The sequence below is a fragment of the Pleurodeles waltl genome, chromosome 5 (genome assembly GCF_031143425.1).
Source record: "Pleurodeles waltl isolate 20211129_DDA chromosome 5, aPleWal1.hap1.20221129, whole genome shotgun sequence".
Taxonomy (NCBI): Eukaryota; Metazoa; Chordata; class Amphibia; order Caudata; family Salamandridae; genus Pleurodeles; species Pleurodeles waltl.
Window position 1 is genome coordinate 1,202,226,641 of NC_090444.1, and position 14,445 is coordinate 1,202,241,085.

The 14,445-nt window shown below is 42.9% G+C and overlaps 1 protein-coding gene across 1 annotated transcript in view; it reads left to right on the top strand.

Moving 5' to 3' along the window:
• Nucleotides 1–14,445, top strand: part of LOC138297105 (uncharacterized) — a 648,847-nt gene that overhangs the window by 549,051 nt on the left and 85,351 nt on the right. The window contains exon 46 of the mRNA XM_069236605.1: nucleotides 9,649–9,769. Within this exon, the coding sequence (XP_069092706.1) occupies nucleotides 9,649–9,769 (121 nt within the window). The remainder of the gene's footprint in view (nucleotides 1–9,648; nucleotides 9,770–14,445) is intronic.

Genomic DNA, 14,445 nt, shown 5'->3' on the forward strand with positions numbered 1-14,445 from the left:
AAACCTTCAGGTCACCAAGCAGAGCCTGTGTTTCATGACTAGCTAGGAAAGTAGACCAGAAAGGGCAGGCTAGCAGTGCTTTGTGTTATTGTGACAATCAGATCATATCTTTCTGTAGCCTCCCCTTAAACTCACTACTTCAGAAATACAGTGCGTATTTAATAGTGTGATAATGCAAATAATCATCTAATATTTATGGCAAGACCGGAGGCTCCTATTATGCATTCTTTTCTTGCTTTAATTAAAACAGCAGCAAGTGAAGAAAACAACAATTCCCATGAGCATGGAAGAAACCAGCCAATGGGAAACAAAAGGTAGTCCAATAACAGTAACCAATGAATAACCACATATGCCATTATGACGTAACTGGACTGCGAACAGCCCTCTTTTCTTGCTGCTCTTATTTCTCTTCTATTATTGTGCATTATTGTTATAGTTATGGTCATTTACTTTTTGTTTAGCGCGTAATGTTATGCCTTGTTGCTGTGTGATAATACACTGTTTTATTCACCAGTCGGCATGTTGCCGCATTAGCTTTGTGCTCTCGCGCTCCCCGGCGCGCGCTCGATTTACTTAAACGGTTTTAACCGTTCCTCGCGTCGCACTATTAATTGGACAACGCGTGAGGAACGGTTCACTCCCGTGTGCCTCCTTCGTCTTCCCAGCAGTTTACAACGCTTACCGCCGCTTTTCTTCTTCAAAACCAACCGCTTTATCAGGATTTATTCTGCGCACTTCCTTTCCCCTCAGGCTGGTCTGCGTTTCCCAGGACATACAGTAGGCAGCATTAGACACGCCCTGGGGCGGAGCTGTTCCTTGTTCTCTCATTCCCTTGACCATTAACCCTTTCTTAACCAGTTTTTGTTTAAACATGGATTCTGGCAGCTCAACCTCACGTCAGGTGGACCCTGAAGAGGTTTCTGCCATTAAGCAAGATATTAATCATTTTATTCAAAACTCTGTTCAACAAGCTGTTAATAATTCCATGAATAGCCTGTCAAAAAATTTTGAATCTTCAGTTTTGAAAATGTTTAATAAAACATTTACTGCCCAGTCTGCAGGGGAGTGCAGACAGCGCCCTTCACTCATTTCCAGGAGTTCACACAATTTGGCGCAGAAAGTTTGTGAGGTTTCCTCACCCATGGCAGAGGATGCGGTTCCTCAAAAGGCTCCAATTAAGGAGAAAAGAGTCATTGAGGGTACAGCTCAGAAACGCAAGGCAAAATCAAAGAATATTTAGTCTCCCTTAGTTATCACCTCCATTCCGGACACTGATGACGAGATACCCGATGCGGATTCAGATGCTGATCCATCTGATCAAGATGATTGTGACGTCGCACCTGTCCCAAAAAAACCTAAAATTTCCTCTTCCAATATCACTCCACTCCTAGATTCGGAAGGTTTGCCTATGTTTGACCCCTCCTTCATATTACACCCCAATTCAACTGAATGGTTCCCGGCTACTCATGTGGGAGAATATGTTTCAACTAAGTTATTTTGTCCTTTAGATAAGCAAACCCGCTCTAAACTTAAATCTGAGTGTCCTCGTCCCTCTCTGGATTATAAGGCATCCGTTACTCCTTCCATTGACCAACCCATCCTCACCTTCTTCACTAAGTTTGGCAAGGATCCCAGGAAAGGGGTAGATAAAGCCTGGTCCTCTTGCCAGGACAAATTATTAGACGTCATTGGCCCTCTTACCCGTATTTTCGACATGGCGGAGGCCGCCAGAATCGATGGTTCTGCGGTGGACCCGGAGGAACTTTCCCTATGGGTCCAAAGATCTGTCTGCCTGTTAGGCAATGCCAACGCTGTGATTTCACAAGAACGTCGCAAAGGGATTTTGCTCAAACTGGACCCCAAACTGGTTCATTTAGCTTCACTCCAAGCACTCACCAAAACAGAAGGTTGTTAATTTGGCAATAACTTTATCAAAGAACTGGGCAAGTACGTTGCTACTTTTACTTCGATCGATAAGGCTCAACAGTCTTTGAAGAAAATGTTCAGTCAACGGGTTTTCAACAGGGCCGGCAGAGGCAGGAGCCGCTTTGCCGGCCGTCCATATTACAACCAAGGCTCCCGTGGTAACTACATCTACAACTCTTCATACCAAGACTTCAGACCTCAGTTTTACCCACAAAGAGCCAGAGGTTTCCGTACCAGAGGCTTCAGGAACAACAGAAATGCCAACCAAACAGGTAAATCCTTTTCCTTCTCTCGTCCACGTGGGCGGTCGCCTTTGTCATTTTTTCCCAAATTGGCTGTTAATTACTTCAGATCCTTGGATTCTCAATACCACTCGAGGTTACATGATAGAATTTTACTCAACTCCAATACAATTCGTTGTTCCCCCACTTCCACGGTTTTCTACAGATATGTCCGCTCTTATCTCCTCGGAAGTCCAAACCCTTCTTCAAAAGCGAGCTATTGCTCTTACTCAACCCCATCCTCTAGGCTTCACCAGTTCCATTTTCCTAGTTCAAAAGAAGAACAAGAAAATGAGACCGGTTATCAATCTCAAGTTCTTCAACCAATTTGTGGTTTACCGTCACTTCAAGATGGAAACCATTCTCCATCTCAGAGATTCTCTCCTTCAAAACGACTGGATGGTCCGCTTGGATTTACAGGATGCTTACCTGGTAGTTCCAATCCACCCGGATCACAGGAAGTTTCTTCAATTTCAGTGGCTCGACCAATTCTTTCATTTTACATCTCTTCCTTTCGGTCTTTCGTCAGCTCCATGGTGTTTCACCAAACTCATGAAGCCAGTGATAGCGCATCTCAGGGCACAGGGGGTAAGACTTCTTATTTACCTAGACGATATCCTCCTCATGAATCAATCTCCTCATCTACTCTCATCCCATCTCAACCTTACGTGTTCTCTCTTGGCAGATCTTGGCTTTATCATCAACAAAAAGAAGTCTATTCTTCTTCCTACCCAAACTATAGAATTCTTAGGTTTCCTAATAAATTCTGTTTCGTCCACGCTGCTTCTCACTTCTGCAAAGATCAAGTCTATAAAGTCAGAGATTCTTCAAATTCTTCGTCATTCGTCCATTTCTCTGAGGACCCTTGCCCGGGTCGTCGGTCTTCTTTCCTCGTCCATTCAGGCTATATTCCCAGGCCCTTTGCATTACTGGGCTCTCCAACGGTTAAAGATCCAACATCTTCGCAAAGGACTTTCTTACGCAGATGTTATTCCCCTAGATCACGATTCACGTACAGAACTGCAATGGTGGATAGACCATTTAGACGCTTGGAACGGGAGGACTATCTTTCCATCAGCCCCAGATCTTGTATTAGAATCCGATGCAAGCCTAACCGGATGGGGGGCCCGCTGTGGACCAATCTCGACTGGAGGGCCATGGTCACCAGAGGAGTCCAGATTGCACATCAACTGTTTAGAGATGCTTGCAGGCTCCTTTGCAATCAGAAGCCTAGCGAAGTACAGGGTATGCTGCGCTATCCTTCTAAGGATGGACAACATTTCCGCGGTCCGTTATATCAACCATCTCAGGGGTACAAAATCCAAACCCTTAGCAGAATTGGCAAAGAGTTTCTGGGAGTTTTGCCTTGCAAACCAAATCTCGGTTCAGGCAGAGTATCTTCCGGGATCTCTCAACTCCATCGCCGACTGGCATTCACGTCATCTACGCAATTCAAGCGACTGGAAGCTCCATCCCGCAATATTCCAATTTCTTCAAGACAGATGGGGGCCCATGTTGATCGATTTATTCGTGTCTCGCCTCAACACACAACTTCCCCAATTTTACAGTTGGAGACCCGACCCTTCAGCCCGAGCCTACGATGCTTTCCTTCAGGACTGGTCCAAGTCCCTTTCTTACGCTTTTCCTCCCTTCGTTATGATCAGCAGAGTGCTTGCTCAGGTCCAGCGTCAGCAAGCTACTTTAGTTCTTATCGCTCCTTTTTGGCAGTCCCAGATTTGGTTCCCAACCCTTCTGGAACTGGCCATAGACTTTCCTTTTCTCATTCCTTCTTTCCCGGACCTTCTTTTGGACCCTCTTCAGCGCCCTCACAACCTCATTTTAGACAACCTTCTTTCCCTTTCAGCTTGGAAAATTTCAGGAATTACCAGTCTTTCCCTTGCATTTTGTCACAAGCTTCAGAATATATCAAACAATCTTGGGCCCCTGGAACAAGGAATGCCTATAAGTCAGCCTGGACTTTATGGCACAGCTGGTGTTTGGGAAAACACATTGATCCCCTTTCAGCAGATGTTACTTTTATAGTGAATTTCCTCGCTGCGGAAGCTAGCAAGGGTAAAGCGTTCCGTACTATTAATCTGTACAAGTCCGCCATCTCCTCGAACCACCACTTCGTCAACGGAAGGCCAGTGGGAGAACACCCGCTTATTTGCCGACTTCTAAAGGGAGTAAAATTTTCTAATCCCCCGCTTCCTAAATACAGAATCTTGTGGGATGTTAACATGGTACTGAATTTCTTCCTTTCCTGGCCCGACAATTCGTCTCTTACTTTAAAGATGTTGTCGGCTAAACTCACCATGTTGTTGTGTCTTGTATCTCTTAAGCGAATTTCTGACGTCAAAGCTTTAGACATTTCTTCTCGTCAGTTTACTCCTTCAGGAGTATTATTCACCATTTCTAGGAGAACAAAAACAAATTTGCATTCTGTTTTTTACCCTTATTTTCCTGATCGTCCTAAATTATGTGTAGCAAAATGTTTAAAAGTATATGAACATATGACTGCGCATCTAAGAACGTCCTCATCTTCCCAACTCCTTATTTCCTTTCGGAAACCTTACAAGCCAGTGTCCGCTGCTACTTTGGCTCGTTGGGTTAAGTGGATTATGTCCTTGGCTGGTATTGACACTTCCATATTTGGAGCCCATTCTTCCAGGGGTGCCATGGCATCCAAGGCTTTTTGGGCGGGTTCACGTCTGGAGGACATTCTTAGATCTGCAGATTGGTCTAATGATAATGTGTTTAGAGTTTTTTATTGTAAACCAGTTGATAATACGGTTATGAATGTTATTATATTTGCTTTAAACATGCATAATAGGAGCCTCCGGTCTTGCCATAAAATGTAGATTTTCCTAGTTTTAATGACGGAAAAGTCTTAATTTTATTAAAGACACGGAGGCGAGTATTATCCCACCCATTGTTTTCTTGATAACTACTGTTGTTTATTTTTTCTTCCCTCCCTTTAGTGGCACCAGCTGTCCAACCTACTACCTAAGCCATCTTCTTATTGTATGGATGGATCATCATCGTCAACGCTTTCACCATATCCCCTTCTCTGCTTGGCGGATCATCAGTGTGCCTCCCTTCATCGGCAGTTCCCTGGTCTCATGAACTTCTGCACCGCGTTGTTGTCCTTCATCATGGCTCTGTTAATTTTGGTGGCTATTTTCCCTTTATTTCAAACCAGCTGATCTTTAAGCGCAAGAAAAGAGGGCTGTTCGCAGTCCAGTTACGTCATAATGGCATATGTGGTTATTCATTGGTTACTGTTATTGGACTACCTTTTGTTTCCCATTGGCTGGTTTCTTCCATGCTCATGGGAATTGTTGTTTTCTTCACTTGCTGCTGTTTTAATTAAAGCCAGAAAAGAATGCATAATACTCGCCTCCGTGTCTTTAATAAAATTAAGACTTTCCGTCATTAAAACTAGGAAAATCTACATTGTCAGAGAAGTGGATTTCTGAGGGTCACTAGAATGGAGTGATGTGTGCATTGCCAGACTGACCATTCTGTGGACTCTAGCTTTTTCCTCGTGGGGTGAAGAGGTGGGCGGCTGCATTCAGAGTTGGATGGACGGCATGACCTAGCCAAGAAAGACCCGATGGTGCAAGTCTAGTTGAGGCAGGGCCGGAATGGCATTTCTTCAGGTATTTCCCCGGAGTGCGGGAGCTTTTGGCTGGCAGTTTGAAAGCCCAGGGCCGCTGCTGCTCCCGCTGTCAGTTTCCATGGCATCCAAAAATTAATTGCAGCAGGATGTATGATGGAACAACGCATGTGCCAACCATGCATGCCTTAACAACGCGGTCGGAACAACGACCTTATTGTTTCCACGAATGCCATAACACGCATGCCTTTACAACAATTTTTCATAGTAAAGGCATGCCTAGTAAAGGCATGTGTGGAACGGCATGTGTGGCTTTCGCATGCCATCCCCCCACCCGCCCTAAAAATACAACTACCCCGACCCCCCACCTACCCTAAAAAGAAGACTACCCGACCCCCCACCCGCCCCTAAAAGCTACCCCGATACCCCCACCCACCCTGAGCCCTAAAACCTACCTAAAAACAACTTACCCCACCCCAAAAATAAAATTACCCCGTCCATAAAAACAAAATTACCCAAACGCCCCACCCCGCCCTAAAAATAAAAGTACCCTGACCTCTCACCCACAAAATAAAACTACCCCGACTCACCCACCTGCACCAAAAATAAAACTACCCTGACCCCCACCCACCCCTAAAAACTATCCCTATAACCCCACCCACCCTGAGCCCTAAAAATCACCCCATAACCCCACCCACCCTGAGCCCTAAAAACCTACCCCAACCCACCCTAAAAACAACTGACCCCATCCCAAAAACAAAACTACCCTACCCCTAAAAACTAAATTACCCCAATCCCCCACCCCGCCCCTAAAAACCAACCCTAAATACAAAATTACCCAACCCCCCCACCCTGCCCCAAAAAACAAAATTACCATGACCCCTGCACTACAAAACATAGTACCCTGACCACCCCACCCCACCCTAAAAGCCATAGTACACTGCCCCCCACCTTCGCTGTTTAAAATAAAAAATAACCCAACCACCCCCCAACCCTAAACACTACCCCCAACTCTCTCCCAGCCCCACTTACCTGACCGCGTCCTACCCCAACCCCCTCCTAAAAACCTGACAGCCCCACATACCCTAAATACAAATTTACCCCAACCCCCATCTCTGCCCCTTAAAACCCGACCCCCATCCGCCCTGAATACAAAATTACCCTGACCACCCCAGCCCCTAAAAATCCGCCCCCACCCACCCTAAATACAAAATGACCCGACCCCCAACATACTCCCTGAAAGCAAAATTACCCCGACCCCCTATTGCCTCCCCTAAAAACCCATCCCACCAGCTCTAAATACAAAATTACCCCTACTTCCCCACCCCCACCCTTAAAACAAAATTACCCCCACCCCGAAAACAAAACTACCCCTCAGCCCCACTTACCTGACCGAGTCCTCTCCCGATGCTGACTCCCTTTTTCTCTGCCTTAACCATGCATGTGTGTTGTTCAGCACATGCGTGGTTAAGGCAGAGAAAAAGGAAGTCGTTGTTAACGGAAGCATGGTTCCGCTTGCATAAACAACATTGTTGTGGTACCGGGACGTTGTTCCGGATATTTCCCATTGTAGCAGGCACATGTGGCTTCAAGAAAGAGAGGACGGGGACAGCGGGGGACCGAGAGGGTGACAGATCAGAGACAGAAAGCGAGAGAATGGGGGGATAGAAAGAGCGAGCCAGAGCGAGCGCAGGAAGGGAGCGGGCTGGTTTCATCATTTTGCCAAGGCAGTTTTGGTTTCCCAGTTAGGCCCTGAGTCGAGGAATCCTGAACACTTGTGCCTGATTTTGATTTCTAGTCCAGGCCTGGATGTGTGTGGTATTTTTCCTTTAGGATGCATTGCATTGGTTGCGTTTGTTTTCTCTAGGATGTAGTGCAATAAGTTATTCTCAAGAGGGACCATTGCGCTGTAGTGGGTTACTGTCCCTAGCAGTTTCCATTAGCTAGTTTTCTTTGTGTGCGGAAGTGACGTTTGTGTGCACACTTTTTGGGTTGTAAGCACAGCCTTTTAGTACAGTCATGGAGACGCCCTCGTTTCATTTATGAACAAGAAATGGCAATACCAGCAATTTAGGTGTAATATGCTAACAGATGCAGACGCAGGCATGCCCAAAGGAGGACAGCCTGTGCTGTATATCTGAAACCTACCTCTTTCTGTGCCATGTTTTTCCTCACAAGTGGTAGCCTGCAGTCTCTAGGGTGCATTGCAGTGAGGTGGTGAGAGGTCGTTGGTATGTGCACCTAAAGTGCATTGCACCATGCTAGGCTCCTGTCCTTTAGCTGCAGTGCAGTCTTGAAGTTTGTATCATGGTGATGCAGTGTAAATGTATAGGTATACTGCCTTACTGCAGGGTGAAGTCTTGAGGGGTATAGTGCATAGGATGCTATCCAGTGCCTAATGGATATAATACGCTATTTACGTGGTAATTATAAAGAGATACTTTGAATCACTTAGAAACCGAAGGATGGCTTCCTAAATATTAACATTAAAACAACCTGAGAACCAGTTGTGGAACTGGATGGGGAAGACCTTTGCTTTACTATTAATATTCCCTAATTATTTTGGTATTTTCTGATGACGAGTGTACACGAGTCCAATAAAAATAAAACCGTTGATACCCATGTGCACACTCCTACAGGATTCGTGCATGAGTTTCAGTAACAAACTACACTTAGTCAGTAGAATTAGAGCCGGCGAGGACAGGAACAATTGAGAAAGCCGTAGTCATCGTTGCGTCTGGAGTAATGGTTTGTAAAGTATTAGCACAAAAATATATTGTTAGTTTCTCCTAAAAAAAAAATATTTTCCTTAAGAAAGATAAAAGATAACTTCGTATAGACAGTTATTTAAAAAATCGCTTGAGATTAGCTCTCCTCTTTGGGAGATCCCAAAACCAATGTACTTATGGGGCCTCTTGTAAGTGAAAAAAGAACACCTGTGGCCATTAAACATTCAAAGAGAGGATCCTTATTTTCTGTACTGTATGTGCACATCAGATCCTTTCAGTACTTTGTCAATTGTCTACATTTCAAACGTACTGAGTAATTTTGGGAAAAGTTGTAAACAGTAGAGAATTTATGAAATATAATGTGAGCCTAAATAAATCACAATAGTTTTGCGGTAACGAAACATTAAAAATAAGTATCTACTACCACTATTTTCATATGTCACTGTGTGCCTGACAGAAGCGTTGTCTTGGGGAAAAACACGACTAAGTAGATCACAAATGTCCATCAAACAGTGTTCTGCGACCCCCTCGAGTTTTTGCATCTGTACTGAAGGATTGCCTTTGATCTACAGTGTAATTCTCTGGTCCAGCGGCTCCCATTGGTGGCTAAATTGGATTTTGTGCATCTGCTGCAGATTAGTGCCTGTTGTCAAATGAACGGAAGTGCTTTTATTGAAAAGCCCTCGTTTTATATTAAATATACACCGAAAACTGAAGTTCAGTGTTCACTAACATTTTGGCAGAGAACTATTGATTTGTTTTGTGTGGTGTCATCAGCAATGCATGATGGGTTGTGAAAGTTAGTTTCTACCATAATTATACATAATGTTTTTTTTTGTTTTTTTTAGAGTTTGTGATGAATCACTGCTATCACAGTGAAACTTTTTAGAATTGACTGTCTTCGAGATTTTGTGCTGTGATGTTTATTAAGAGCCTCTGACCCCAACATTACATTTAGTGATTTATTTAATTTAATGTATACATATACACGTTGTCATGGATTTAGTTGACTGCTAAAACCCAGGAATGCATCTATGAAAAACATAATTTGAACGTCACATCATCCATGAACTGATTTCACCTCTTTCTGTAGATAAGAAGCCGGCTGTGTCAGGAGCGCAGTTTGAAGCTGGATGCTTTCCATCGTGTGGACGAGCTGCAGACTCAGGTGTATGATTTAGAAACAGCAACACCTCAGAGGAACTCTTCCGCCGGTGAGTACAAGTTGTTGCATGCCAGAGAGTGCAGTACCTGTAGGGAGAGTCTCAGTGCTGTCATTACCGGATCTTACACCGAGACAACATAGGTGCCCAGTTGTTGACAATGTAGGCTCTAAGTTTCAATAGGAAAATAAAGATATGTATTTTAATGAATGTCCAGGGTTTTAAGTATATAACTGATTTCATTGGGTTTTTTGTGAATTGAACTATCTTTTTGCCATAAATTATCTTTGATTGTATTTGTAGTCTGTGTTCTGTTGTTTCTATCTGAGATTGGTAGAGTGCATGTCTGATGAATATTATTGAAAACTTCAGTTACTCTTTTATGATAACCCATTAACTGCTTTTCAATTGTATTTTGTTAGTTTGCGCCGTTTTTGTGTCAAAAAGCGGCGCAAATGCGGGGCTAAAAAAGTATAAATATGGGCTTTAATGTTTTGGACCCTCCATTAGGAGCTGTGTATTTGTTGTATGGTTAATATCTATTGAGCTCTAATTTTTACTTTTCCCACCTTTTCAGTGATAAAACAGAATAAACCACACACTTTCTAAAATGTCAAAGTAGTCTCAAAGTCGAGAGAAATGAAATATTTCCTAAGTCCAGGATTAGGGCTAAATGTGTTTGGCAGTGGAGTTCCATCTGTGCAGGGTGTTGCTGGGCGGATGCTTAGATGAGTGTCTTGAGTTCGAGAATCAGACAGTTGTCTCTATTAGGCCATTAGAGCTTGTTTCAGCCATAGGGAGAGACCTGCCGATGGGAGAAACGTGTAGAGTTTCACTTTGCGGAATTCTGCAAAGTTATATAAAAAAACTCAACAAGATTCCACAGAGTTCCTCCAAGAGGTAGAAAATATGTATGTCGTGCTATTCGCACTGCAATTTAGCACCTTAGAGCAAGCAACTCTGAAAAATCAGTGCGAACGGCACTATGTGGTGCACAAGAGCATGAGCCATATGAGTTGCTTTTGCTGCCACTTGAGTAGAAAATCTACTTGAGTGGCAGCAAATCAACTCAAAAAGCATCCCTCTTACCGCGACTGACCCCTTTTGAAAATCAAGCTAGGAGATGCCAAATCTCACTTGCGCTCGCCAGCTCGCGATTCTGGAGCCTTGTGGGGAAAAAAATACCGTCTTGTGGTGTCGATTCGCTAACGATGGACAGAACTCTGCCTTAAAAGAGTAACTTGGAGGCACCAAATTCTTATAGTTCCACAAATTAAGCATTCCGTCCACCCCTCAAGGGAACATACTTTTGTTTTCTTTTTTCAGTTTTTTCCAATTGTAATTGAAATGTTTGTGTTAGGATGTTTCAAAATAAAGAAGATTTTCGTCCAGTAGTATCCATGCAGCAGAATAAGACAAATTAATTGTGGTACTAAGGGACAGTACTGGACATTCAGCATCCTTGACAGAAGTTATTGAAGGACCCAGACTAGGAATCTGTAAACGTTTAAACATTTTCAGTGGGAGACCAGTGTGAACTGTACTACAGTAGTCACATACTAAAGACTTTCAGTTGAAGTGAGTGTTTTCATGCACTGCATTTACCACAATGCATCTGGCCTAATTGTGTGCCGGTATGCCCGGGAGTATGCTCCCTCTTCTCTTTGTAGTAGGCACACATGTAGAGGCAACTGTAGGATGTTTCTTGTGATTTCTGGCATCAGTTAGAATAGAATTGCATGCATAAATGTCAGCCTAAAAGAGGCATTTTCAATAAAGCAAAGAACCTGGGGGTCAAAATATGTCTCTGAGTCTAAGGTCCTTTACAGGTTATTTAACTGTGCTCTTTAAGGGGAGGTGAAAAAAACGGGATAGCGACCAGGACACATGATGGAGCAGGCCCTCCTTGCACGCAATCCTCAATTTAATCAGTTATGGTCTAGCACATACTGTATGTTCACATTGATGCTTCAATCCTTGTACCATAAGTTGCCAGGCTCATGCAATACCCAGTTTCAGCATACTGCTTGATCAAAAGATACCTGTCAAAAGCATACTTTTTTATTTTTTATTTTTTTAAAGCGGTTTTAGGGAAGGGCATGCTCCTCTAGGAATCTCAATAGAACAGTTTCGATTACTGAGGTGTAGGATTGTCCTGCTTGAGATGGTGTGAATGATAGAGCAGAAACAAATACAGTAAATTGGGTATGTTACCCAGCCAGGAACAAGTCCATCTTGATGATTTTAGGGACCATGATCAAAACATATTTATGGCCCTGTTTGGAACAACTTTGAAAATATTACCCATTGTAAGCTAATTCAAGCTTGTGTGATCCTAAACAAAATATGTATGTATTACTCATTCAGAAAAGAAAGAATACAGAACATCCTAGAAGCTCAAACTGCCTGGTATCTGCCAGCCAAAAAGTGGCAAACAAAGGTGTGAACAAACATTGGTGAAGTCATTTGTATTTTGTGCTCGAATTTGGACTTTTGCCACTTGCAACAACAAGATTTTAGCTAAATTCAAGGTCAAACTAACCTAATATTCACATTCTAGGAAAGACATGGTATCAGTAACTTGGTAGATAATAAGTAGAGTAGTGAATAATATTAAATTAAGATATACACATGCAGCATTTGAAATTGTAGCTTAGATTGCTTGATATTCGTAATTAGAAATTAATCTCCCCTTTGTAGCTGAAATTCTCACAGCAACTGTAAAAACCTAAATACTGGTCTTGGTCTCAATTCCCTTGGACCAGATAATTTTCACCTCAGTGCCTAATCTAATTAATCGGTCCCACTCTGTAACTCTGGGCAATAGCTTGCTTAATCTTCACAGCGCCTGGATGCCTAGCTTCACCCTGGGGGTGCCCAGGAGTGGGTGCCTCACAGGGAAAACCCAGGAGGGGTTGTACAGCGCCTTGAGACCCTAACGGGTGAGTAGTGCGCTATACAAGTGCGAAGTTTACAGAGTAAAGTAGGATGAACAAGAAAGGACAGAGAGAGGGGGAGGGATGGGGTTTACTGAGGGCTAAGGAAAGAGAGGAGGGTCAGAGAGGAACAGAGGCAGTCAGAAAAACAGGTAGAGAATTGAGCTAGTGAGACCAGGAGAGAGAGAGAATGCATACATAGATTCAAACATATCTGGGGTTTGGGTCAGCCCTCTTCACTAATTGGTCTGATCAACTGAGATTCACATTTCTGTTTTGCCCACAACATTATATAGCATGGTGCAGTGGGTCGACCCACTTCAGCTGTTGACCATCTTGGAATGGTGAGGGGTGGCATTTTGCCCAATTAAATGTCACATCCACGAAAATAGAAGTGTGCTTCTGTACAAGAGCTAGTGAAGCATTACTTTACTCTGCCAATCAGGTTTTTTCTTTCCGTCTGTTTCCTTTTTAATGTGTTTGCGATCATTGTATGTTTAAACAGTGTCTTCAGGTTAGAGTAATTCACAGCCTATGTGGCGAGCTTTTCTTTCCACAAATATGAATCGTATTTTTCTGTGATTTGGATTAAACCTACAAGAGATGTCTATGCCTTTTCTAGGTACACCCACCTCTTATAAAACGCACACACTTTCCTACTAAAATATTATATATATATATATATATATATATATATATATATATATATATATATATATATATATATATATATATATATTTAAAGGTTCTTTTGTAAGCATATGGCTGTCTCATTTATGCAGTGGCATGCTATCTGTTTTTTCCTGTTACATATTCTTGCAATTAAAAGTAACAATCGATCCGGGTTGCTGAGGCCATCATCTTTTGGAGAGTGCCGAGTTCATGTTGGGTACGCATGCATGCCCAGCTTCCACATTAAAAAGGAATCTTTTTGTTTCATTTCTGTAATCAAGACACTGTTGCTGTCTATGTTGCCCAATTTACCAATTGGCCTCTCAGAACCAGAGCTGCAGTTGCCCCAGTCAACGTTTGTCAATAGGTCTTCAGTGGCACAGGGCAGTAGGGTGAGCTGGCTAATGAACATCCAACACCAGTTACTTCACCAGCAAGTCTGCAGTAGCACATTGTTGCAATCATCTTCAGTGCTGTTTTATTCATTTTGATCACAAATTGAAGTGTTGAAAAGGGGGCAATAAACAGGAAGGTATGGTTTCTTTAAGGGTATGGTGCAATTGCTGCACCTCTGGAACATATGGTTGGCTAGTTGTAACAATTTTTTTTTTTAACCAGTATTGGTTGTTCTGGAAGTTATTCCCAGACAGTGTGTTATATAAAAAGGGTGCCTGACTCCTTTCAGTTTTGCCAATAAAATATTGCTTAAAAGTGGAAAATAGAATGTTAATCACAACAGCAAATAATACATTTATAATGGCTTTATTGATATTAAAACTAAAAAAAAAAATAACCGTTCATTATTACACAGGAATGGTTGTTTGGAAGAGATGCAGCAATTTTATGGCATCAAAGGCCTTGACAGTGATGTCGCTAAACACCTCTTGTGCACTTTGAGGTATAAGGGGGTCATTTTCTGATGAGACTAAAAACAGAATAGCCCAACCCAAATTCACAAACTGGTAGTTAAAAGGAGCGATGCACCAGCACTGTGAAGATACCTTCACTGCACTGTGCACGTGCCAGCTGCTAGTTTTGCGGGAGAAGATGTAGCGCAGCGGTCAGGAGCGAAAGATTCCTGTTCGATCCTCAGCGTCGGCGCAACTTCCTGTGATTCTG